Source organism: Panthera pardus, unplaced genomic scaffold (assembly GCF_024362965.1).
Source record: "Panthera pardus isolate Hobbes unplaced genomic scaffold, ASM2436296v1 HiC_scaffold_25, whole genome shotgun sequence".
Lineage (NCBI taxonomy): Eukaryota > Metazoa > Chordata > Mammalia > Carnivora > Felidae > Panthera > Panthera pardus.
Window position 1 is genome coordinate 39384035 of NW_026526821.1, and position 25899 is coordinate 39409933.

General features: G+C 38.5%; 2 protein-coding genes across 4 annotated transcripts in view; one reads left to right on the forward strand and one right to left on the reverse strand.

Moving 5' to 3' along the window:
* The window catches only part of SEL1L2 (SEL1L2 adaptor subunit of ERAD E3 ligase), a 123022-nt gene extending 100038 nt beyond the window's left edge, over window positions 1–22984 (reverse strand). For 2 of the 3 annotated variants that reach the window (XM_019462761.2, XM_019462760.2), the window contains exon 1: window positions 16383–16883. In XM_019462761.2, coding sequence (XP_019318306.1) covers window positions 16383–16440 — 58 coding nt within the window. In that variant the 5' untranslated portion in view covers window positions 16441–16883. Of the gene's footprint in view, window positions 1–16382; window positions 16884–22943 lie in introns of those variants that run through there. The other variant, XM_053890448.1, reaches the window with a different exon arrangement.
* Window positions 22985–23308: 324 nt separating this feature from the next.
* Window positions 23309–25899, forward strand: part of MACROD2 (mono-ADP ribosylhydrolase 2) — a 2022401-nt gene continuing 2019810 nt past the window's right edge. The window contains exon 1 of the mRNA XM_019462769.2: window positions 23309–23623. Coding sequence (XP_019318314.1) covers window positions 23578–23623 — 46 coding nt within the window. The 5' untranslated portion in view covers window positions 23309–23577. The remainder of the gene's footprint in view (window positions 23624–25899) is intronic.

Genomic DNA, 25899 nt, shown 5'->3' on the forward strand with positions numbered 1-25899 from the left:
GACCAGTGGCTGTTGTACATATGTCATTCCCCCATCCTTTTTTTTTTTTTTTAAATGTTTATGTATTTTTGAGAGACAGAGACAGAGTATGAGCAAGGGAAGGGCAGAGAGAGAGAGAGAGAGAGAGAGAGAGAGAGAGAGAATCTAAAGCAGGCTCCAGGCTCTGAGCTGTCAACACTGAGCCCAAGGGGGGCTCAAATTTGTGAACTCTGAGATCATAACCTGAGCCGAAGTCGGACGCTTAACCAACAGCCACCCAGGTGCCCCTCATTCCCCCTTTAATTTCTATTTTTACTATTTTTTAAAGTTTTATTTATTTAAGTAATCTCTGCACCCAACATGGGGCTCAAACTCATAACCCTGAGATCAAGATTGCATGCTTCTCCAACTGTGCCAGCCAGGCACCCCTCATTCCCCTTTTTTAGACAGCAGTGTCTAGTGTAGCATAGTTTTGGCATAGTTGTAGCACAGAGAATTATGAGAAACAATAAATCATTGTTACTTGAAACCACTAAGTTTTGGGTTGTTATGCAGCAGTTGATGACTGAAAGCTGTCTGTTTCTTCAGCCTACTAGGACTCCTTGCATAGAATTCTCAATTCTCAAAAGCTACATTAGACCAAAAAATAATGCCCAAATAAATAATATATAATATACTCCTAGTATTGAGAAAAGGATTAGAAGAAAATAATATCCAGGGATATTTATTGTCTTGATCAAAATTCTTTTCAGATCCACTTTCTCACGAAAGGCTTGATATACATTAACTCCTGGTTTTATCATTTATTTGCCCAACATGGCCAATGTCCTTTCTTTCCAAGACATGGTTTATCTTCCTTTTAATGGACACTGATTAACGTGACTAAGATTCTGAAAAAGAAAAAAAAAAAAAAAAGAAAGAAAGAAAAGAAAAAGAAACCACCACCACAACAACCAAAAAACTCCCCAAAACACACAAAAAAACACCTCTGTACTCTATGAGGGAATCTGCCTGGGAAGTTATAGGCAAATAAAATGTTTGCTGGTTTGTGCAGACAACTTTGGACAACATTAGTTCCAACAAATGGAACTAAACAGAAGTATTTTATTGATTCTACTGTCCTAGTTCTCTAAAATGGTGCTTCATGCCTTAGCTTCTTTGACCATTACATGTAATAATAGTATAAAAAATACTAACTATTGGTTCTTTTCTGACCTTTCTTTCAGACTCTGTGTCGTACACTGGCTTCTGTGACTTTAAACTATCCTGGATATCCTTTTTCCTTTCAAACCCCTATTTTAGATATCCTCTTTGGTTTTATATCTGCTAATGACTGCGTATTTCTCAATGCCAGTCCTCACCTCTTCTCTTTGGCATGACCTAAGAGTTGAGCTGGGTTAGCAAGGACTTTGGAGTGGACAGATGCGGAGTGCAGAAGGTCAGGAACTACAAAAGGATAATACACTGATTCCAGAACAGGCAGCCACTTAAGAAGTAAAAGCCTGGGAATTAAACTGTAATGACTGGAAAGCAGAGTAACACAAGTCATAGGAAAATCCACAGAAGGAATCCAGGACGGCAGAGGTGAGACAAGTGATAAGAGACAAACCTGGCAACAAGGATGGTTCCAAAACCTGGGACTAGTCACATGGGAGCAGGTGAAACCAGGGACAGCAGTGCGTAGATGTGTCTAAGTCACCAGAAATAGGTACACAACTGGGGAGACGTAGGAGTAAGAAGAGTGAGGGTTTGTACCTACAAACATCCAGAGAAAATTTCTGTCAAAGGGATTTCTGTAGGGGTGAGTTTTCAGTTTCCTGTGGAAAGCCTAGCATAAATCAGACCCTCATCATTTCATGACTACATTCTTACAACAGCCTCCTAACAGATTTAATCATGATTGCTCTAATTTTAATCCAATTTACATCTACCCTCAGAATAATTTTCCTTGAGTACTGTTTCCAGCAAGGCACACATCTGCTTAAAAACCCACAAGTCCCTGTAGCTTACTGTATAAACACTAACTCCCTATGTTGACTTCCAGTTTCCTCTAGTCAGATTTAACTCCACATTTACAAGTATTTTTTAAATACAAATAATCTGTTCCACTAGCTCCTGACTACTATTTGAAAGTTTTCTGCTTCACTTTCTGTAAATTTAACAATTCCTATTGAATGGACTAAAAGTTATCTATTAAAAATTCAAAAAATACCAGATATAATTTTAGGTCATTTATTATTTTTGGTTTGTGAGATACTTAGTTTTGGACATCATCAACACTGATGTTCAGAAATAACATTTCATTATCTCCTTACTTAGCCATGTGACCTTGGATAAGTTATTTAACTGCTCTGAGCTTCAGTACTATACCTATCTCTGGAGTAGATATGAAGACAGAGTAGAATTATTATTATTATTTTTTTAAGTGTCCCAATTTATTTACTTATTTAATATAATTTATTGTCAAATTGGTTTCCATACAACACCCAGTGCTCATCCCAATAAGCGCCCTCCTCAATGCCAATCACCCACTTTCCTCTCTCCCCCATCCCCCATCAACCCTCAGTTTGTTCAAGACAGAGAACTAAAGTGTAGTGTTTGGTGTTTATTAAATACACGGTAGCTGAATAATAAATGTCAGTTCCTCTCTCTTCTCCAAAGGCCTACCTTTTTTAAAATACATACATACATACATACATACATATATATATATGTATATAATTTATTGTCAAATTAGTTAACATACAGTGTGTAAAGTGTGCTCTTGGTTTTGGGGGTAGGTTCCTATGGTTCATTGCTTACATATAACACCCAGTGCTCATCACGACAAGTGTCCTCCTCATGCCCATCCCATTTTCCCCTCCCCCCCACCTCCCCATCAATTCTCAGTTTGTTCTCTGTATTTAAGAGTCTCTTATGGTTTGCCTCCCTCCCTCTCTGTAACTATTTTTCCCCCTTCTCTTCCCCCATGGTCTTCTGTTAAGTTTCTCAAGATGCACATAAGAGTGAAACATATGATATCTGTCTTTCTCTGACTTATTTCACTTAGCATAATACCTTCCAGTTCCATCCACATTGCTGCAAATGGCATGATTTCATTCTTTCTCATTGCCAAGTAGTATTCCATTGTATATAAAAACCACATCTTCTTTATCCATTCGTTGGTTGATGGACATTCAGGCTCTTTCTATAATTTGGCTATTGTTGAAAGTGCTGCTATAAACATTGGGGTACAAGTGCCCCTATGAATCAGCACTCCTGTATCCTTTGGCTAAATTCCTAGTAGTGCTATTGGGTCATAGGGTAGTTCTATTTTTAATTTCTTGAGGAATCTCCACACTGTTTTCCAGAGTGGCTGCACCAGTTTGCATTCCCACCAATAGTGCAAGAGGGTTTCCATTTCTCCACATCCTCGCCAGCATCTGTTGTTTCTTGGGTTGTTAATTTTATCCAAAGGCCTACCTTTTAAAAGCAAATGTTATCAACATCTGTGAGAAAATCACTTCCCTTACTGAAATAAAATTAAGAAACTATATAGGGTAAACACTGGGAGAAGAATCTCCTACTGGATTTTACCTTCTCTTTGGCTTTTTCTCACGTAGCCACTGCAAACACCTTTCCCTTCAAACTCCTTTCCTGTGGTTACTCTTACCACATCTAAAACACATTGGAATTTTCAAAATAGAGTTAATAATCCCAAGGAAGAACAACAAAAATGTAAAAGGCATGGACAGAGTCCAGTATACATTGGCAGATCTCTGGTTCTATAATACCTCAACTGAATTCTCCCTGATTCTATTTCATTCCTTTTTCTAGAAGAATTTCTGGCATTCCCAGAAAAGCCACTCTAACTTATACTTCCACACATGGCATATCAGGATATGAATCTTTCCTCAACCTAACCAACACTTATTTTTGCAAATATATTGGGATAAACTGATATTTCATTGTTAATTTCCATTTGCAGATTACCAGCAAGATCACATTCAGGGGCATTTGTATTTTCCTCTCCAAGGAACAGACTGTTAGATATTTTCCCCATCTTTTTATTAAGCTTTTTAAGAAAATATCTTTAGGAGTCTTAAAATATATTCTGGATATTATTTGATTGGTGTTTATGTTATAGATATATTTTTAAGTCTGTTAGTAGCCTTTTAACTATAGTATCCTTTGCAGCACAGTTGTTTTAAATTCAAATGCAGTCAAAACTATCAATCTTTTCTTCACCTATAACCTTTGTGTAACGTGTGTGTATGTGTGCATGCACGCGTGTCTTGTTCAAGGCCTTACTAATCACTTGAATGTACATTTTCCTGCATTCCCTTCAGCCATTTTTATAGTTTTCCTATTCCTGTTTATGTTTCTGATCAATCTGGAATCAGTTTGTTTTGACTGGCATGAAGTGGAACCTGGCTTTTACTAATGAATAGACAATTTGACAATAACATTCATTACAGTCCATCTTTTATCCATTGTACTGAGAAACCTTCTTTTGGTAAGAATTTCTCATTTGTACATTGTTTCATTTTTAAACTCTCTGCTCTATTTTCTTGATGTATTTGCCTATTATTCTGGTAATACACTATTTACTGTAGTTTATAATTGCATACTTCACTATTTGGTTGAGCAAGAACTTCTCTGTGGAGATACAAGTGCACATATGCACACATACCCTTGTTCCTCTTTTAAAAACTTGTCTTGGGAATTTTAGTATATATTTCCTCATTTCCTCTCTAATTTTTTTTTTTTAACGTTTATTTATTTTTGAGACAGAGAGAGACACAGCATGAACGGGGGAGGGGCAGAGAGAGAGGGAGACACAGAATCAGAAGCAAGCTCCAGGCTCTGAGCTGTCAGCACAGAGCCCGACGCGGGGCTCGAACTCGCGGACCGCGAGATCATGACCTGAGCCGAAGTCGGACGCTTAACCGACTGAGCCACCCAGGCGCCCCAAATTTCCTCTCTAGATGAATATTATAATAAGGTTATCAGATTCATTTAAAAAATGTATTGATATTTTCACTGGGATTGCACTGGATTTACCTGTTAATTTACAAAGACCTGGCATATTTATAATACTGAGATTCATTTAGGTGTATAGACTTGATTTATTCAGTTTTCTGTTTAATGCTCTTCAGAAAATTTTCATTTTTATTACTCATATATGCCTTGTCTAATTTTTATTAAATTTATTCCCAGCTATTTTTAAACTTCTGTCACTCTTGTGAAAGGGACTTCCCCCCACCCCCCAAGTTTTAATTTAAATTCCAGTTAGTTAGCATACAGTGTAATATTAGTCTGAGGTGTAGAATTTAGCTATTCATCGCTTACATACAACACCCAGTGCTCATCACAACAAGTGCCCTCTTTAATAGCCATCACCCATTTATCCATCCCACCACCTACCTCCCCTCCAGTAACCCTCAGTTTGTTCTCTATAGTTGAGAGTTTGTTTACTGTTTTGCTTCTTTGCCCCCCTGCCCTGCCCCATGTTCATCTATTTTGTTTCTTAAATTCCACATATGTGTGAAATCATATGGTATTTTCTTTCTCTGTCTGACTTATTTCTCTTAGCATAATACTCCCTAGATCCATCCACATTGTTGCAAATAGCAAGAGTTCATTATTTTTTATGGCTGAGGAATATTCCATTATACACACACACATGCACACACACACGTATATGTATATACAACTTCTTTTTTTTTTTTTAAATTTTTATCACTGTTTTTATTTATTTATTTATTTATTTATTTATTTTTTTTAATATATGAAATTTACTGTCAAATTGGTTTCCATACAACACCCAGTGCTCATCCCAATAAGCGCCCTCCTCAATGCCAATCACCAAAAAGTGCCCTCCTCAATACCCATCACCCACCCTGCCCTCCCTCCCACCCTGCCCTCCCTCCCACCCCCCATCAACCCTCAGTTTGTTCTCAGTTTTTAACAGTCTCTAATGCTTTGGCTCTCTCCCACTCTAACCTCTTTTTTTTTTTTTTTTTCCTTCCCCTCCCCCATGGGTTTCTGTTATGTTTCTCAGGATCCACATAAGAGTGAAACCATATGGTATCTGTCTTTCTCTGTATGGCTTATTTCACTTAGCATCACACTCTCCAGTTCCATCCATGTTGCTACAAAAGGCCATATTTCATTTTTTCTCATTGCCACGTAGTATTCCATTGTGTATATAAACCACAATTTCTTTATCCATTCATCAGTTGATGGACATTTAGGCTCTTTCCATAATTTGGCTATTGTTGAGAGTGCCGCTATAAACATTGGGGTACAGGTGCCCCTATGCATCAGTACTCCTGTATCCCTTGGATAAATTCCTAGCAGTGCTATTGCTGGGTCATAGGGTAGGTCTATTTTTAATTTTCTGAGGAACCTCCACACTGTTTTCCAGAGTGGCTGCACCAATTTGCATTCCCACCAACAGTGCAAGAGGGTTCCTGTTTCTCCACATCCTCTCCAGCATCTATAGTCTCCTGATTTCTTCATTTTGGCCACTCTGACTGGCGTGAGGTGGTATCTGAGTGTGGTTTTGATTTGTATTTCCCTGATAAGGAGCGACGTTGAACATCTTTTCATGTGCCTGTTGGCCATCCAGATGTCTTCTTTAGAGAAGTGTCTATTCATGTTTTCTGCCCATTTCTTCACTGGGTTATTTGTTTTTCGGGTGTGGAGTTTGATGAGCTCTTTATAGATTTTGGATACTAGCCCTTTGTCCGATGTGTCATTTGCAAATATCTTTTCCCATTCCGTTGGTTGCCTTTTAGTTTTGTTGGTTGTTTCCTTTGCTGTGCAGAAGCTTTTTATCTTCATAAGGTCCCAGTAATTCACTTTTATATACAACTTCTTTATCCATTCATCAGTTGGCGGGCATTTGGGCTCTTTCCATAATTTGGCTATTGTTGATAATGCTGCTATAAACATTGGGTGCATGTATACCTTTGAATCAGTATTTGAATCCCTTGGGTAAATACCTAGTAATGCAATTTCTGGCAATTTCTGGATGGTAGGGTAGTTCTATTTTTAACTTATTGAGGAACCTCCATACTGTTTTCCAGAGTGGCTACACCAGTTTGCATTCCAACCAATGGTGTAAGAGGGTTTGCCTTGTGAAAGAGATTTTTAAAAATGAATTTGATTGTTATATTTTTTAAAATTAAAACGAACATTTACTAAGCTGTATCATGTCTGAAAGGTTTCTTTGGTTACCATTGATTTTTAGCGTTCCTCTTAAATTCATGCTTTATTTTCCTGGAGCACATCTTCTAGTCAATATTTCAGCTAGGATTTGTGGGTGATAAATTTTCTGAATCCATTCATGTATGAACATGTCTTATTTTGCCATTACACTTTACAGTTTGTCAGGTTATGTAATTCTAGATGCAAAATCATTTTACCTCAGTACTTAGAAAATATTTCTCCAGTATCTTTTTGTACCCAATGCTACTAATGAATTTGAAGTCAACATGCTGCTTTTCACCTTGTAAATAATGTATTTTTTCTCTTTAGAATCTTTACAGGGGCGCCTGGGTGGCTCAGTCGGTTAAGTGTCTGACTTCAGCTCAGATCATGATCTCGCGGTCCGTGAGTTCGAGCCCCGCGTAGGGCTCTGGGCTGATGGCTCAGAGCCTGGAGCCTACTTCCGATTCTGTGTCTCCCTCTTTCTCTGCCCCTCCCCTGTTCATGCTCTGTCTCTCTCTGTCTCAAAAATAAAAACGTTAAAAAATTTTTTAAAAAAAGAAGCTTTACAATGTTCTGATTATCCATAAAGTACTAAACATTTACCATTATTTTCTAGGAGTGGGTCTTTTCTCAATCTTCCTCCTTGGCACTCAGTGGAACTTAATCTAAAAACTCTAAAAAAGGTCTTTTTAAGATCCGGGGAATTTTATTTAATTTCTTTATTTCTTCCTCTCAGTTCTTCTATTTTCTCTTTTTGGAGATCCCATTATGTGAATTTGTAACTTTTAGATGGATCCTCCATGTTCTTGAACCTTTGTTTCATACACATCATCTCTTTTGTCCATTTTCATTGTGCTTATAAGAGAATTTCTCAGTTTCATTTTTGAGCTTCTGGGTTGCTATTGAGCTCTGTCAATTTTGGCATTCAGCCTTGAGGTTTTTATTTTTATTATCATATATTTCAATACAAAAATAGCTCATCTTTTTTCTTTCATTAAGGCATGTTCTTCTTTCATGGATACAATATCATCTCTAAATTTCATGATAATCATTTTAATGTTCTGAAGACTGCAATGATTTCCTCTACTTGTTCTGTTTCCTCAGGTATTATAGTGTGTGTGTGTAGGCTGATGCTTTTATGTGGTTACTTTTCCTCATGTTGGACTTGGATTTCCCCTCTTAACCTGTCTCTGAATGCTATAACAATCACCTCAGCCTGCCACCAGTTACCTTATGGGTGTTGGAGGAGATGCTATCAGGATGTGTCAGACAGGACCTAGTCATCTGGGAATAGGTGTTCCCTCAGTATCATTAGCCATTTGCAGCAGACATTACATCACTGCCAAAATGCCACCCCAAACCTCATGCTTTGTCTCCTTGTATACTGAATTATTTTTACTATATACTGAAAACTTTATCTCAGTGGATTGAGACCTAAAATGAAGTTGCTTTCCAATGGAGAGAACATGAATTTGATTTTGCCAGGTGCCTAGGGCAGTACAAGTACAGGACAATCTTAGATTGAGTTCTAGGCTCAGGGTGCCTGGGATTACCCAAGCTGTAAATCTCCAATGGAGCTGGGCTGTGACCATAACTTCTCAGGAATGTATTTTTTTTCCTCTTACTTTACTCTGTGTTTTGCTAAGTGTCAAGTTTCTGCAGACCCCTGGACTTGGGAGGGGTGGGTTTACTTCTGGTCTGCCCTTATCACAAGAGTACAGTACTTTATGGTCCTTGGTGGATGTTGAAAAGGTCTCCTATTAGACTCCTCACCTTGGAAAGATCCTGAGAATCAGATTCTGTTCTCCTTGCTTTGTGAGGCCACAAAAACCAAAGGCCACATTTGCCTGGCTCAGGATAACAGCAGCTTTGATGTTCAGGTGCAGGACTGGGACCAAGGTGAGGCAAGTCCCGGCCCTGCTGAGGTGCTCTTGTGCTTACTTCTCTTGATTTTAGCAATTCCTTAGATTTTCTTATCTGGTAGTTCTTTACCATCTTCTCAACTCTGATGCAATTAAGAAGCTTGTATATTTTACGCACAACTTTTTTTTCAGTGGGATGGTTGGACCAAATAGCCTAGTCACCTAGCCTTTCATTACTAGAAATGAAAATTCTGCTGTCTCCTTTGCATACGGAGGTGGTGGTCATGAGGAGGGTAGGAGTCAGACTGCTAGGCTACAGCTGCTATTGTTTCCAACCAACAATCCTCTCTTTTTGCCCCAAGGATCCTTTCCTTTTTCCTGAACCCACTTGTATGTCATTTCTAACCATATTCTCTTTTGTACATTTTTGGGTAAAAGTTTCTACTTTTAATCCATTCTTTTATTTTGTCTTTTAGGTTATTCATAATTTCTTTTTCATTAAGGGCATTCCTACTTGTTTTCCAGAGACTATGAATTGTTTTCGAAGACTATGTTCTATCAGGGAAGCTTCAGGGTGTACACTTTTTCCAAAGTGAGAATATTCTCTTCAAGGACAGCACTGTAATCTTGGTGCTACCTCTGTGAGGCAGACTTACAGAAGTCTTAAGAAACCGGTTTTTCTTGACTACTCTATCTCATTGGTTGATGAACTACAGATATAAAATTCGATGGCTACAGTAAATAAATTTCAGATGCCAGTAAAATATAAAATCAGTGAAAAATGATTAAATGCCACTGTTAGAGTTTATATAATCACCATCCTGCCAGAACAACTGGTTGAAAAGCAAGTAACTCAATCAGTCACCTAGCTGTTTGTTCTATACAGCAGCAAACGTATGTATACTACATTTTAAAATGTTTGAATGATGAATTGAATATTTTATTTTTCATCTGGCTGCTTGGCAATATGTCGAAACAGCCTGAGGTAAGTAAATATGATTATGAGGCAAAAACTCAGAGCAGTCCACTTTGGAGAATACAGACTTAGAAATAACAAACAGGTGATACAGAGTAAAAACAAGAGAAAAACGTGATTCCTACTGTACAATTCCTGTTTTAGTAAATTCTGTATTGCAGGGTTTTGAAAATCTGTAAATCTCGAATAGTAGACATAAAAATATCTGCATGACCTACTCCACAGGTTTTGGGAATGTGTTATAGAAATTTTAAAGTGTTACAAGTGCTAATTTAAAAAATTGTTGAGAACCTGATGAGGAAGTTAAAAACTAACTCAATTTTGAGACTGTGATGCATGAGAAAGGTGCATGTGCTATGAGGAAGGGCTTGGGAAAGTTTTTTTTTTTTTTTTTTTTTTTTTAAGTGGGGGAGGAAGTAGAACTTGAAATGGACCTTAAAAGATGAGTAGGATGTTATGCTGTAGATTTCTGGTGGTGATGGGAAGAAAATGGAATGACAGTACATTCCTGCAGTCAGGCCAGCTTTGTGAACCATTCAACTGCAGAAAAGATTGAGAAAGACATCAAAGTGAGAGAGTTAGGTGGTATACTGAGTAGCTACTAGTTTAAATTAGTTAAATTAGTTGAAATAAAATATGTGTGTAGCAGAGACAAAAAAGAAAGGAAGTCAGAATCTAATTGCATAGGATTTTGACTGCTGGACAAGACATTGGGATTTTATTTGGCATAAAGTAGGTGCTTGAAAATTATGACCAAGTCTGGGGTTTAGGAATATTATTTCTGGAAGTACTGTATTGTAAATAAGAGGAGAGTTAGAAGTACAGTCATGTAGGGGCACCTGGGTGCTCAGTCAGTTAAGTGTCCAACTTTGGCTCAGGTCATAATCTCACAGTTTGTGAGTTCGAGTCCCACATCAGGCTCTGTGCTGACAGCTCAGAGCCTGGAGCCTGCTTTGGATTCTGTGTCTCCCTCTCTCTCTCTGCTCCTGTCCTGCTCACATGCTGTCTCTCCGTCTCAAAAATAAATACATATTAAAAAATATATAAAAAAAAAAGAAGTCCAGTCATGTAGATAAAAGATACTAAAATGAGACCCTAAATTGAGACATGAAAATGCATAGATGGGAGAAGCACTATGGAGTTGACAGGATTTGTTGAAGGAATAAAGGAATTTATGATGGTAAAGGATTAGAAGATTCTGGCTCCAGATGTGGCTTTGCAGAATGCCCCTGAGGAATCAATTTGACTACTCTGGGCCTCAGTCCTATCACCTATACAAAACATTAAATTAGATGATACTTAGTGCATTATAACTGTATGACTATACAATTTTCAGGTTTTGTTCTTGAGAACTAGGGGAGCAGGGAGGGATGTTGATGCCATTAATAAGAGAAGAAATACAGAAGAGGAGCTAAATTTGAGGTTGAATTTAAGGTGTTTGCAGGCCATATACTACTGGTGATATCATCATGCTGCTGATGTGCACATCTAGAGATAAGCAGGAAGGTCTAGGATGCAAATACATATGTAAAAGAAGCTGGGGCTTGGGAAGAAGTGGCAGAGACATAGAATATGAGAGCCAATTTCTGAACTTTGGGCATAACATTTAAAGGGAGGGTTGAGAAAGATAAGCCAGTGAGACAGTTTAAGATTCTACATAGGTAGAGGGGGGAAAGAAGATGGAGAAAAGTGTCAAGTGTTGCATAGAGGTTAAGAAACAAAGAGTAGTGAGAGGTCACTAGATTTGTAATCAGTGGGCTATTGCTATTCTTTGAGAGGGCAGTCTTAATGGATGGGAAGTAGATCTTAGGATCAATCAAGAGCAGGTAGAGGGCTATCACTGACAGAGAGAATTCTTGGGGCAGGTATGTGACAAGAGAGACACATGAGCCCTTGTACACAGAAAACGGAATAGAATTGGGAAGAGTGTCAGAAGGAGGCGGTTCCTCTAAGCAGCCTGAGTAAGCCGAAATAAAGCTGATGCAGGGACATTAATGGGTTCAGCTATGAGGTGGGGTGGGGGGAGGGTCTGTTCATCCAGCTCTTCTCAGGCTGAGGGCTGCCCTCCTCCCATTGAGTGTTGTCCTATTGAATTGTTCCAAAGAGTAGTAGTCATTGTAGAAGTAGTAGTAATATTGTAGAGTTGTAGAAACCTTTCAGATAAACCTGGGTTATGAAGAAAGAGACTTATATTTTTCAAGACAATTCACAAAAGAGAAATCAGCTTCCTTACTGATTTATAACATAACGCAGTAATCAAATTTCTCTATAATAGTGAACAATCCCATCATGACACATGTGCTCTTTCCTGCTTCTCTTCAAGGAAAGATGCTCTAGATACTTGCAATGTATTTGTTCCCTGTTTAGAAGTATAATGTAAAAGAACTGAAAGGAAGCAAAGGTAACTCAGAACTCCTAAATTCTACAAGTTATTTAAAACAGCACTGGTAATAGCAAGCCCATTAAAAAAAATTTTTTTTAATGTTTATTTATTTATTTTTGAGAGATATCACTTCTCGGCCTTTTGGCTAAGATCAAGTGTATTTAATTTTGAGAGAGAGACAGAGCATGAGCAGGGGAGGGACAGAGAGAGAGAGGGAGACACAGAATCTAAAGCAAGCTCCAGGCTCTAAGCCATCGACATGGAGCCCAACACAGGGCTTGAATTCATGGACAATGAGATCATGACCTGAGCCTAAGTCGGAAGCTTAACTGATTGAGCCACCCAGGAGCCCCGGCAAGCCGCTTTATGTAACAGTAAGATATAGTCTGCTTGTACTGCTTAGGCTCAGTATCCTCTGCAACACGTCCAGGACTTGGCCTTAGTGTGGCTCTGACAGGGACCTAGATATGATTGCTAGACAATTGCTTTCTGAATTCTGATTAGTTTCAAATTGATGAGCTACTTGCCTTTTTCAACTGGGATAGAATTGCTACATGGGTGTCAGGGAATCGCTATAAACTTTCTATTTCATTTTGTTTTATATCATATATTTTTTTAACTGTAGAACTTGTATGATAGTGAAGAATTACTGCTAGAAAGAGATAGACAAATTAGGAAAACCTTGGATCCCAGATAATTTAGAGCCAGAAGTTCTGGCAATGTCTTTTCTCTGCCTCAGTTATATACCTTACACTACCTTAAATCAGAAGCTGGTTTGGAAGTATGGAAAGAGAAAATACTGTGGGTTTTTCTTCCATTTTCTAAGCCACACTTTGGAATAAACTATGCATTTTTTTTCCAGCAGAATGAACTACTTTTTTCTAAGGATTTACCAAAAGGGAAAAAAAATGTCAGAAACTCTTTTAGAACTTTCCCTAGGTCAATGCAGAGTCAGGAACAATCACATAGTTATGGCAGCTTCCCTCTCTCAATAATTTTACATAGGTGAAGTCAAAGTATATTGAGCATCAAGTGAAAAAATGTATAAAAAACAATACGCAAGTTTGCAAGGTATATGTGAGTGAAAAAAAGGCAGCCCTGTCTGTTTTGCCTGGAGATCTAGGGTTATAAAGGCCGGAAAAGAAAAAACAGAGTGGGGTAAAACCTGATTTTGGGTATGAACCACAGGTCTTATAGCATGGCTTGTAAAGTAACTGTCTTGTCCCCTAACTACTTCCCTGGGTCTCTGTAGACCTGCAATCAATAAATTATCTCTTAAAGACTCAAGTCTGACCTTGCAAAGTGCCATAATACAGAAAGAACTCTGTAATTATCATCACTCTCTACTTTCTCTCTTCCTAGTCACTCCCATCAATTGAAATCAGGTTTTGTCCCTGCTTCTCTGATAAAACTATCCTGGAAAGGTAAAGACTTCCCTGTTGTTAAATCCAGTGATACTTTGTTGGCCCTTACCTCACTTCCACACTCTCTCTGGCATTTGGACATGCCCATCTTCTAGGGACACTCTTACTTTGGACTCTTATGTCACTATTCTCTCTAGCCTTGTCATCCATTTGCTCCTCTCAGTCCCCACTCTTATTGTTATAGTTAAATCCTCATTGTGGCATCTTATTGTGGTTTTGATTTGCATTTTCTTAAGGACAAATGATGTTGAATATCTTTTCATGCATTTTATGGTCATCTTTGTATCACTTTTGGAGAAATGTCTATCCAATTCCTTAGGTACATACCCAAGAGAAATGAAAGCAGATGTCCAAACAGAAAATTTGTATACAAATATTCATCACCCATTAAAAAACTGGTTTGCTGTTTTGCTGATGAGTTTGTAAAAGTTATTTATATATTCCGAATGCTAAACCTTATTGGATATATGATCTGCAAAAATTTTCTCCTTTTGTGTGGATTGTTTTTTCAGTTTCTTGATGATGTCCCTTGAAGCATAAAAATGCTTAATTTTGATGATGTCTAGTTTATCTGTTTCTTCTTTTTTTGTGCTTTTAGTGATATACCTAACAAATCATTGCCTAATGAAGGTCACAAAAATTTATGCCTGTTTTCTTCTAAGAGATTACATCTTTAGCTACCATATTTACACCTTTGACTCATTTTACATTAGGTGTGAGGTAGGTATCCAAATTCACTTTTTTTGCATGCGGCTCTCCAGTCATCCCCATCATTTGCTAAAGAAATTATTCTTTTCCGTCTCCATTGAGTTGCCTGGCATGTTTGCCAAAAATCATCTGGCCATAAATTTGAGGGTTTAATTCCAAACTCTCAGTGATATTCCACTGACCTATGTCTGTCCTCATGTCAGTCTCATACAGTCTTGATTACTGTAGCTTTGTAGTAAATGTTTAAATTGGAAAGTGTGTGTCCTTCAAATTTGTTCCTTTTGTTTAAAAACATCCACTTCTATATTAATTTTCAGATAATTTTCTTAATTTCTGCAAAGAAGTCAGCTGGGATTTTATATTGAATCTCTAGATCAATTTGGAGAGTATTGCTGTCTTAATATTAAGGTTTCCAAACTATGAACATGAGAAGTGTTTTCTTTTTATGTTTATTTATTTTAAGACACACACACACACACACACACACACACACACACACACGCACACACACAGAATATGAATCCCAGGCAGGATCCACACGCTGTCAGCGTTGAGCCCCATGCAGTGTTCCATCCCACGAACTGTGAGATCGTGACCCGAGTTGAAATCGAGTCAGATGCTTAACCTACTGAGCCCCCCCGGTGCCCTGAGAAGTGTTTTCATTTATTAGGGTTTTCTTTAATTTCTTTCAACAATATTTGTAGTTTTCAGAGTAAGAGCTTTGTACTTTTGTTAAATTTATTACCAGTAACTATTCTTCTTGATACTATTCTAAATGGAACTGTTAATTTCATTTTTTTTTTTGTTCATTGTGACTGTAAAGAAATAGAATTGACTTTTGTTTATTGACCTTTTATCCTGCAACCTTGCTCAACTCATTTCTTAGTTCTAATAATTTTATAGTGGATACCTTAGGATATTCTGTATATTAGATTCTGTCTTTAGTGAATACAGATAGTTTTAGTTTTTCTTTTCCCATCCTGTCCACCACAAGTACAGGTGAGGTGTGGATTTTTCGAAGATGCTTTTTATTATTAAGCTGAGGAAGTTTCTTTCTATTTCAAATTTGAGGAGTGTTTTTATCAGAAAGGGATGTTGAATTCTGTCAAATGTTTTTTTTTTTTTTTTTCATCAATTGAGATGACCGTGTGTGGTCTTTATCTTTCACTCTATTGATATGGTGTGTTACATTAATTAATTTTTGGATATTATACCAACCTTGCATTCTTGGATTAAATGTACATGAATATTTCTTAGGTTGAATTCAGGAAGAGTAAATAATCTGAGGACTGAGTAAAAATTAATTCAATAAAAGGCCAGAGAAACAAGACTGGAAAATAATTTCCATTTTAAGATAGTAACTAGTTAGAAATCCTGGAAACTTTGGAAATACATATGTTACTGTGAAAAGATTAAAGGCTGTAAGAATATAAATTAATGCACTTTATAACTCTTTGAGTCCTCTACTTTTCCATTAAAGTCCTGGAACTAAATATTCATAATATTCTGGATTCAACAAAATTTAACAACCTGTCTCAAATATCCCTACTCTATAAAAATTACTTTAATGCTTTCCTCATAAATTGCTCAATCTTTTCTATTTTTCCCTCCTTCCCTTTCTCCCTCCCTCCTCTTTCTCTCATACACACATCTTTGCCAGGTATTATCCTAAATAAGAGTATCACTGATTTCTATCCTGTTTGGATATTCTTAAGTACTTACCCCCCAAATGGTATCAATTGGGAGTATAGTGAGGTTACTTATGATCTTCGAATCAGCTTCTACCCTTACTACCGTTAAAGAGAGAAGACCCTCATAGACAACCATAAAGACAGAAAAAAACAAAAACTTACTTCTAATCATGACCCCAAGAATGATCAATATCTCTATTAACAGGGACAGGGGCTTCATCTTCTCATAAGCAGTTCCTCCTTACTTATAACACAGGCAGAACTAGGTGGCTGGCCCACAAGTTTCCTCTTTACAGGTTTGCAGGGGTCAGGATTTGGTTGCTAAGCAACCATTTCCTTATTCTTGGGCCAATGAGCTGCCAGAAAGTTCCTTTCAACTGGAATGAAGGCAGCTACTGGAGAGAGCAGGCTACGGGGAGGGAACCATATCTAGTCTGCTAGTCTGGTGGGAGGGAGATAAGGAGTATGTTTAAGATATGTAAGAGTTGCTCTCTGAAAGGAAAGGAATAAACCAGAAGTCCAATTTGTACATGTCTACAATAACATTCAAGTGATTTTCAGAACTGCTAGAAGTGTTTATTTTTATGTTACCTTCAGTGTTGCAAGCTGCACTTATAAGAAAACACAATTAAGTACGTGAGCTGACCTAACATCATCCTTTACTCTAACATCTGAAGGCGATGGTGCACGGGAAGCATATGGATCAAGTCTGCTTTCGTCCCCATCTTGGTGAAAATGTTTATCCTCTTTTTGAGTAAAGAACTGCTGAGGTTTTACTGGGACAAAGGCAAACAAATTCCAGTGATCATTTTTTTTTTAAAGGCATTTCATTACACTTTCCTTGAAAGTTATTTAAAAATGCCCTCTTCATTGTCTTTAACAATATGGGCAGTTCATAAGTGAGTACCCTCAAGGCTTGAACCAGAAATGAAAATGAATATTTAGGTAAAAGCATGGGAATATTAAGACTATCCAAGGAATGGAACTGAGAAATTATGCCTAAAATATATCCAACATTTACAGTGTGTAGAGGTAATTACTTCAGAAATAGACATATTTATTGCCTTGAATTTGCAGGTTTACTCCCTTTGTTAATTAGTTTCCCAATGCTTTAATCTCTCTCTGTCTTCCTCTTATAAGGACACTTGTGATTACATTTAGGGCCAACCATGATAATATCGGATAATCTCCCGATCTCAAGATCCTCAATCACATCTGCAAGTCCCTTCTGCCAAATAAGGTAACATTCATAGGTTCCAGAGATTAGATCCTGGAAATCTTTGGGACCATTATTCCGTCTATTCCCTAGTATCTTTTCCTTTCACCAAGGGACTTCAAAATGGGACTTTCCTAACTTCTGTACTTTTAAAAATTGCCTAAATATAATTTGTTTAAACTCTTAAATGTAATCTATTAAACATTTTCCAAATATTTTTTGCATTCCCCATTTGGATCCAGATTTATCAGTATCTTTCAGCAGATGATTTTGCCTCCTACTTTCACTGAAACTGAACTCATTGGACCTATCTTCCCTCTACTTTCTTTTCATTAAAAATTTTTTTGAATCTTCATTCTTTTTTCAAATTCATCACAAAAGATGAAATGCCTTTTCTATACTCTAAGTCCAAGACTTCCCTCACTTTTGATTCTATCCACATTTGCTTTATCTTTTTCTGGTATTTCTGACATTTGTCCTTCTTTTCTCTTTTTTGTTTCAATCTTTTGTCACCAATCTTCTTAATTTAAACACTTTTCATTTCATTTCATGTCTCTTAGAAAAATTTTCCCTTGATTCTGGTGTCCTTCCAACTACTATGTACTCTACTTATCCTTTAATCTCTAAACATTAAAACAAAACAGACCACAATCACTTCTCATTGCTTTTCACTTTTTCTTCAACTACTTGTTTTTATTTTCACTGATTTCCATAGACTACAAATTCAATGATCTTTTCTCAGTTCTCATCTTACTTGATCTGTGAGATATCTGATATTTCTAACCACAAACATCTTCTTGAAAACATATTTTTGGTTTCTCTGAAAATTGAGTTGCAAATATTTTTCTACTTGCTTGAACACAATTTCTCACTCATTCTATCACTTCCTCACCCATTCATTCACTTATTGAATACCTACTATATGCTAATGATGTATGCCATTCTTTTTCAGGCATTCGTTAATTTCACTCGTCAGTTACTCTCTTAGTCTTTGCTTTAAAATTATGGCCTCCCCAAGGTAACCTCTTTTGGTCTCATGTGCTCTTCCTCAGTTTTACCAACATCTCTGTATGGACGCTCATTCTCATTCAATAATTTTTATTGAGAATCTATTTTGTATCCGGCATTGTGTCATTCTCTGTGGGCAAAAAGATATACTTCCTGTCCTCAGAGAGTGAAAGAGAGTCCAGAGTGAAAGATAAATATTAACAAAAGAATCACTCAAATATATTTATAATTACAAAGTGTAAAAAATGCTATATAGGGAAGTAAATGAGCACTGAGGGCATATAAAAGAACATTGTGGGTAGGGCTCAGGTGGGGTCAGTGTTAGGGAAGGCTTTGCCAGGGAGTGATTTTTGAGCTTAATAAGAATAAGAATAAGAGTAGGTCCACTAAGGGGTGCCTGAGTGGCTCAGTCAGTTAAGCGTCCCACTCTGGATTTCAGTTCAGGTCATGATCTCACAGTTCATGTCAGTTTCCTGCTTGGGATTCTCTCTCTTTCTCTCTCTCTCTGCCCCTCACCTGCTCATGTGTGCTCTCTCTCTTTCAAAATAAATAAACAAACATTAAAAAAAAGAACAGTTAAAAAAAAAAGAATGGGTTCACTAAGCAAATCATGTCTCAGTTACAGTGGAAAACATGTGAATAGGCCACATGGTAAGAATAAGATGTGTTCAAGGAAGTGAAAAGCTCTATGGTTGGTATATGAATGAAACCAGAAATTGGGTGGTGGGGGTAAGGATAATTGGTAGGTGATGAGCCTTCTATTCCTAATGATTTAGTTTTTATAAGACTGTATAAGTCAGCTTGGGCTGCAATAGTAAAAGGCTATAGATTGGGTGGCTTAAACAACAGAAATTAATTTTCTCACAGTTCAGAGTGCTGGCATAGCCTGGTTATGGCAAAGGCTCTCGTCCCATATTACAGATGGGCACCTTCTCACTGTGTCTTCACATGGCATGTATAGGGGGAAGGGGGGAGGAGGAGGAGGAGAAGCAGGAATGGAGATATACATATGTATATATATATAATATATCATATAATATATATAAAATATAATACATATTAATATAATATAAAATATAATCATGTACAATATAATATATATTATATAATATGCAATATAATAATATATAATCTATATATAATATTATATATATATGTATATATATCTTCCTCTTCTTATAAGGCCACAGTCCTACTGGATTAGGGTCTCACCCTTATGATCTCATTTAACCTTAAATATCTCCTAAGCACCCTGTCTCTACATATAATAACACTGTCAGCTAAGATTTCAATAAATAAATTTTGGGGGAATACAATGAAGTCCATTGCAAAGACCACTAGAAAGTCATTGAATAATTTACAACAGTGATTTACAACATGATCACATTTCACAACATGATCACATTTGAAAATGTGATGCAGGGCATAGAATGGACATAAGAGGGGCAAGAGTAGACATGGGGGCCACTTAAGAAGTCTTTGTAGTAGTCCAGTTAAATTCACACTGAGCTTATTGCAGTGTCATTGGAAAGGTGAGCAATTCAAGAGTGATACAGGAGATAAAATTGAGAAGGTATAGCAGTTCATTTGAAATGAGAATAAAGTTATAAGAGGTATCAGGGATAGTGTTTAGGTTTCTAGATTGTTCAAATGAATGGGTGATGAGCCATTCAAAGAGATAAGAGACACTGGAAGAAGTCTAAGTGTGGGGGAAAGATCATGAGCTCAGTGTGGTACATGGTACATTTCAGGTACTTTTGAGAGAGTAAATATTAATATTTAACACTTTTCAATGATAATGGTATTTTATCAAAATAGTTAATGCTAAAACAAATACCCTCTAAATACCAATGCTGTAACATAATAAAAGTGTTTTGTTTATATCATAGCTTGATGTGGTACTCCTTGGATCCTTGAGATACTCCTTCAAGCAGTGACTCAGGGATCCAAGCTCCTTCCTTCTTGACATGCTGCTTCTGAGATCACCATGAAATGAAAAGAGAGAATATGCATAAGTGTACAAAAGATTTGATGGCCTGGAATGGCATACATCACTTTTGCCTTATAACCCACTCAGCATACAGTTACACATCCTATCTAACTTCGGGGGAGGCTGGGAAATATCATTTTTCTATGGGCCAAGAGAAAGAAAATTGTATTAGTGAGCATCTTTGCCACATTTACTAGGTGCTAGTCACTTTATGTGTTTTAACGCATTCAATCCTCACATCAATCAAGGTAGATACTATATTACCATCTCCATATAATAATTTAAATAAGCAAGGTGTAGAGACTTTGAGTAACTTGCCAAGGGTCACAAAGTCAATAAGGGTAAACGTAGGATTTGAATCCAGATGGTCTGGCTTCAAATACCTTTTAGCCAGTGCATAATGCTGCCTCTTAAAGTTGTGATACAGTATATGGTAGCACATATTGGTCTAAAGCTCAAGAAGAAATTTTTATTGAAAATAATAAATTTGGCAGTCATTGGTATAACTCAGGGATTGCCAATCTCAGCAGTGTTGACATTTTGGGCCAGATGATTTGTTGTGGGGGGCTGAACCATGCACTTTAGGATGCTTAGCAACATCCTTGACCTCTGCCCACCAGATGCCAGTAGCATTCTTTTCTCAGTTGCAATAACTAGAAATGTCTCCAGACATTGTCAGTGTTCCCTACAGGGCAAAACTTCCCCTGGTTGAAAATCACTATTATAACTGAACCATGAGTACGGATAAAGTTGTTAAAAAAAAAAAGTATAAAGTGAAAAGAGATAAGGGGATAAGACTAAGTCTTAATGAACTCCAAAATGTAATGGCTGCAAAGGAAGATGGGCCAGTAAAGGAAACTGAGAAGGAATGGCCATACAGGAGGAATCTCCAAAGGGTGAGAAAAACTGAAGGAAAAGGATGCTGCAAGGAAGAATGAGAGGTCAAGAGTATTAAATGCTGCCAAGAGATCTTGTAAGAGAAAGACTGAAAAATGACGATTACATAGCACGTGACGGTCACTGGTCACCTTAGCAAGAGCTATTTCAGTTAGTTAATAGGAAAGAACCTAGAAGAGAGGGGACTAAAAAATTGGAAGTGGGATGTAAGGAAACTGACACAGCAGGTATTGACAACCATTTGGAAAGAAAGGAGATGCAGTAGCTGGAAGGTGTTGTGGAATCGCAGGGCAATTTTTTTTTTTTTTTTTTTTTTTTTATCATGAAAGAGACTTGAGAAAGTTTAAAAGTTGATGTATGGTTCTAGTTCCTTGAGTTGACATGAAATAAAGAATAATCAGTAGCATATTTAAGGTTCCTAAGAAAGCACAGATGAACTCTAGGTTGGGGTGGAAACAGGTTCTCTCTTGTAACAAAAAAGATAGTGCCCAGTATGATGCACTTTCCAGCAGACACTTCACACTTAGCATTTCTAAATAAGAACTCAATATATTTCCCACAATATCTGCAACTGCTCTTAATTGCCTAATATTAATAATATTGCCATCCTCCTCCTAAACTAACCTGTGAAACTCTTATCTTCTTTCTCTTCTTCATTCTGTTCCCAAAATCTATTCCATTACCAGCGTTTACTGATTCTACCTTTGTAATGTATCTTGAATCAGAGCCCTCCTTTTATTTCCATTGCCAAAAAATAAGTGCATATTTTTATTACTAGCCCAAATGTCACTTCCTTCTTGAAGCCTCCCTTATTTCTCCCAGCCAAATGAATTTTTATGTATTTCACAGCATTAAAAGAAAAAGAGAAGCAGAGGCATTATTAAAATAAAAATTATTACATTAGTATGTCATGAATCATATTCATGAGTGTTCTGTTACTCAAACCATTTCATTTTTTTACAATTCTTAACAGGGCCTTTCTTTCTTCCTTTTTTATTATTAAAAAATGTGTTGCAAATATTAGCTCTTACACACCTGGCTTAAGTACAATACATAAAACAGCACCCCAATTGTCAAATAAATGTGGATTCACTACATCCACCAAATCAGCCTTGTGGATGGTCTAATATTTAGCAATGTAATGCATTTGGGGAGAGGATCTAAATTTTGGATCACCCTACTTTTTTGGTTGGCTCCACCTGAACTGTATTTTCAGAACACCAACAGGTAAGTATTACTCAGAATCAAGCCAGTCCTTTAACCCAGTGCCTTGAGTTGAAGCAACTGGAGAAGGAACAAAAGGATAAGATGACCTGGCTCTGGTTGATCTGCTTTGATATAAGATTTTTGTTTCCAATGTAACATGTTGGTTGCCCACTACTTTTCAGTTCCTTGAGTAGTTCAGTTTATCTTTGTTCTTTGCAAACTTCACAGAACTCCAGTGAAAACTAATTTTTACTAAAGTTTGACGAGCTATTTCCCGATCCTTTCACTTTTTTTGGTTATAATTTACTCACCAAGAGGAAAGCTTCACATTATCTGATAAAATCCATTCAGACTGGTCAGTTGGAGTAGACACGAACAATTCGCGCTGACTCAATTCTCCTCTTACTTTCACATCTTCCAGTTCCGCAGGCTGCCTTCGCCGGCTGGTTAACCAGTCACCTGGCGCACCTGGCCCTTTGGCCACGCCCTCAGGTCCTCCTAGCGCAGCGAAGCCTGGTGTAGTGCCAGCAGCCTCACGCTCCGCCCAGGCGTCCGTTCCACGCCCCGCCCCCTAAAACGCGAGGCCATCTCCAGCCCCCTCGCGCCCTGGCTCCGCCCCCTCTAGCTCCCCAACGTCCTCGGCGTCGGGCCCGAGCCTGCGCCTGCGCGTGCGCCCTGGGGCCGAAGTAGGGGCGCGCGGTGACTGGAAAGCGGAGAGCGGCGGGCGGTGCAGCCAATGGGAGGCGTCGCTGGCTAGCGGCTGGAAGGCGGGGCCTGCGCGGGTGTTAGGTTAGCGCGAGGCGTGACCTAGTTGACAGGCGCTGAGGTGCTGCTTTGGCGGCGGCCGCGGGGCTGAGGCGGGTGGGAGCCGAAGCGGAGCGCGGGCTGAGAGAAGCGACTGGCGAGCGGCGCGGGACTCGGAGCCTCTTGCACTTTTTTCCTCCCGAGTGTCCCCTCCCACCCCTCCCACTCCACACACACCCTGTTTGCCCGTGAGCCTGGGGAACTTGCAGCTTAAAGCCAGCCACCCCCACGGCAACATGTACCCCAGCAACAAGAAGAAAAAGGTGTGGAGAGAGGAGAAAGGTAACTGGCCCGTCGAGTCCTGGGGCTGTGGGGGGTGGGAGTCGGGTGGGGGCGGGGGTCAGGGCTGTGTGTGCCGCGGCGCCCCCCGCCCGAGCTCCCGTCTCGCGCCTGCCCGGCCGGTGCCGCCTCCCTCGCGTGTCCGTGTGTACACACGCGCACACGCGCGCGCTTACCGGCGTGCACGCGCCGCCCCCGGGCACCTGCAGCTCGCACACGTGTGGGCGCACGCCCCTCTGCTGCCTGCCGCGCCCGGTCACCTTCTTCCCATGCGGGGCTGCCTGCGCCTGGCTGGTGGCGGAGACCCCTGAGCGGCAGTTCCTGGGCCGCAGCACAACTTGTTCAGGTCCCCCACCCTCTCCTGGGACCCCAGCTGGGACTTTTGGACTCCTGGCCAGGTTGTCCCAGGCACACGTGCCCGCCGGCGGGCACATTGGCTGCTGCAGCTGCTGCGCCTTCGCGCCCAGCTCACCCTCAACTATTCACTCCTCGCCTCTAGCCCCCCACCCCCTAGCTGGTAGAGTGTCTACTCTTTCGGGCGTTTATCCCTTCTCGAGGCCTCTTCCTTCTGCGCCGCAGTGTGACTTTGGAAACCTGGAACTCTAGGGGAAACTGAAAACGGGCGTCTTGTCCGCGAGGATAAGTGCTTTCAGAGAAGTCTGAATGGGCTTTCTCTGCAGTGTTTCTCTGTATTTCATCCCCATTCGTAATCTGAAGCTGCTCAGAGTAAGGTTGTGAAACTGATACCACTCTCCATGAATGAGCTTGCCTCTGAATTTTGTGCACATCAAAGCTCATCCAAATCAGCTAGATTGACAGTGGCACTGATTTCTGTAAGACAGAAGTGTGCGAACCAACTCTCTCTTCCTCTCCCCCTTTTCTCTGGCATCATAATTAGATAAATCTGAGATAAAACTTTAGTGTCTGGAGTTGTTTCATTCTTTTCACACTGTAGCTTTTTACAGAAGAGTAGCAAAGAGAACTTGCATTGCTACTGCTAACATAGATTAAACCTGTGTACCAGAGTGAGGTCAGGTGAGGGTAGTGCAAATTTCTCCGAAGAATCCTGTCTTTTTATTAGAAGGATAATGGAGTGACTAGGTTGAAAGTTGATTTGCTTGCAAATAGCTCTTAAAACTTGTAGATTATTATTGCAAGCTCTGGCTTTTATGAACACTAAGGCCAAACAGTGGACATAAGGAAGAGAATGAATGTGGAAAAAGAATCCTTTATGTAAGGCCTACTTAAAATAATTCCGAGGAAGGGGATGAAGAAAGGATTCTTTTTTAAGTGAACTACTGGGAAGAGTTAATATAATTGAACAATCCAAGTAAAATGGTCTCTAAAATATTGAAAGATTGGGTTGTATGTCATTTAATTCTATCTTAATGATCATGGGCTTATATAGAAGTAAAAATTCTGGTGTCACAAAACAAATGCTGTTGAAAATAATAGCCTGGTAGATATAAATTAGTGTAAAATAATCTTGCTTTGTTTTTGCAGTAGTAGTTACTTTAGTTTCAACACACTTTTAACAATGATTTATCTTGTAAGCATTGAAAGATCGTCTGTGCCCATTTTTGTTGATGGTCTTGGAATGTTAGTTTTGTATTGTTAATAAGGCAAAATAGTGGAAATCATGGAGATTGTTTTCAGTACATAATTTATTGATGAAGTAATGATTATTGCTTAGGAACTATTTTTCTGTCATAATAATGTTCCTAAAGTAACAATGTTACAATGGTTCCTTCATTTAACACCTACATATTTGGACTGTGAAGAGCAGGCATTTTAGAATCTTTGATATCTTGATTTTTTTTTTCTTCTAACAGTAGGGGAAAGTACAACCAAATTAATATTTTCTAAATAAAGAAGTAAATGCACAATTAAAGGTATCTAACAAAGTAAATTTCTCCTGTCTAAAACTAACCTATTTTTGCATGAAGTTTAATGTTAAAGGAAAAACATTGTGATTTGAAGACTTTAATGTATGTCTCAGTTTATCAGGGTGTCTATTTTTGGAATATTTAATATTTAAAAAGAAGGAGCTAAGGATTTCCAGTATGGTTGTTACTATTAAAGAAGCTGATGGGATGCATGACTTTTTTTCTTTCATTGCACTTGTGAGGCTGGTATTATATTTTTGCAGCTGTTACTTAAATCTAAAGGAAGGCTTACCCACCTCATTGAAATGTCAGGGCATTCTGTAAACATACTTTTACTCAGTATGCCATCTAATCGTAGGTCTGCCTACTTATATGCTTGGTTCATAGAGCAGA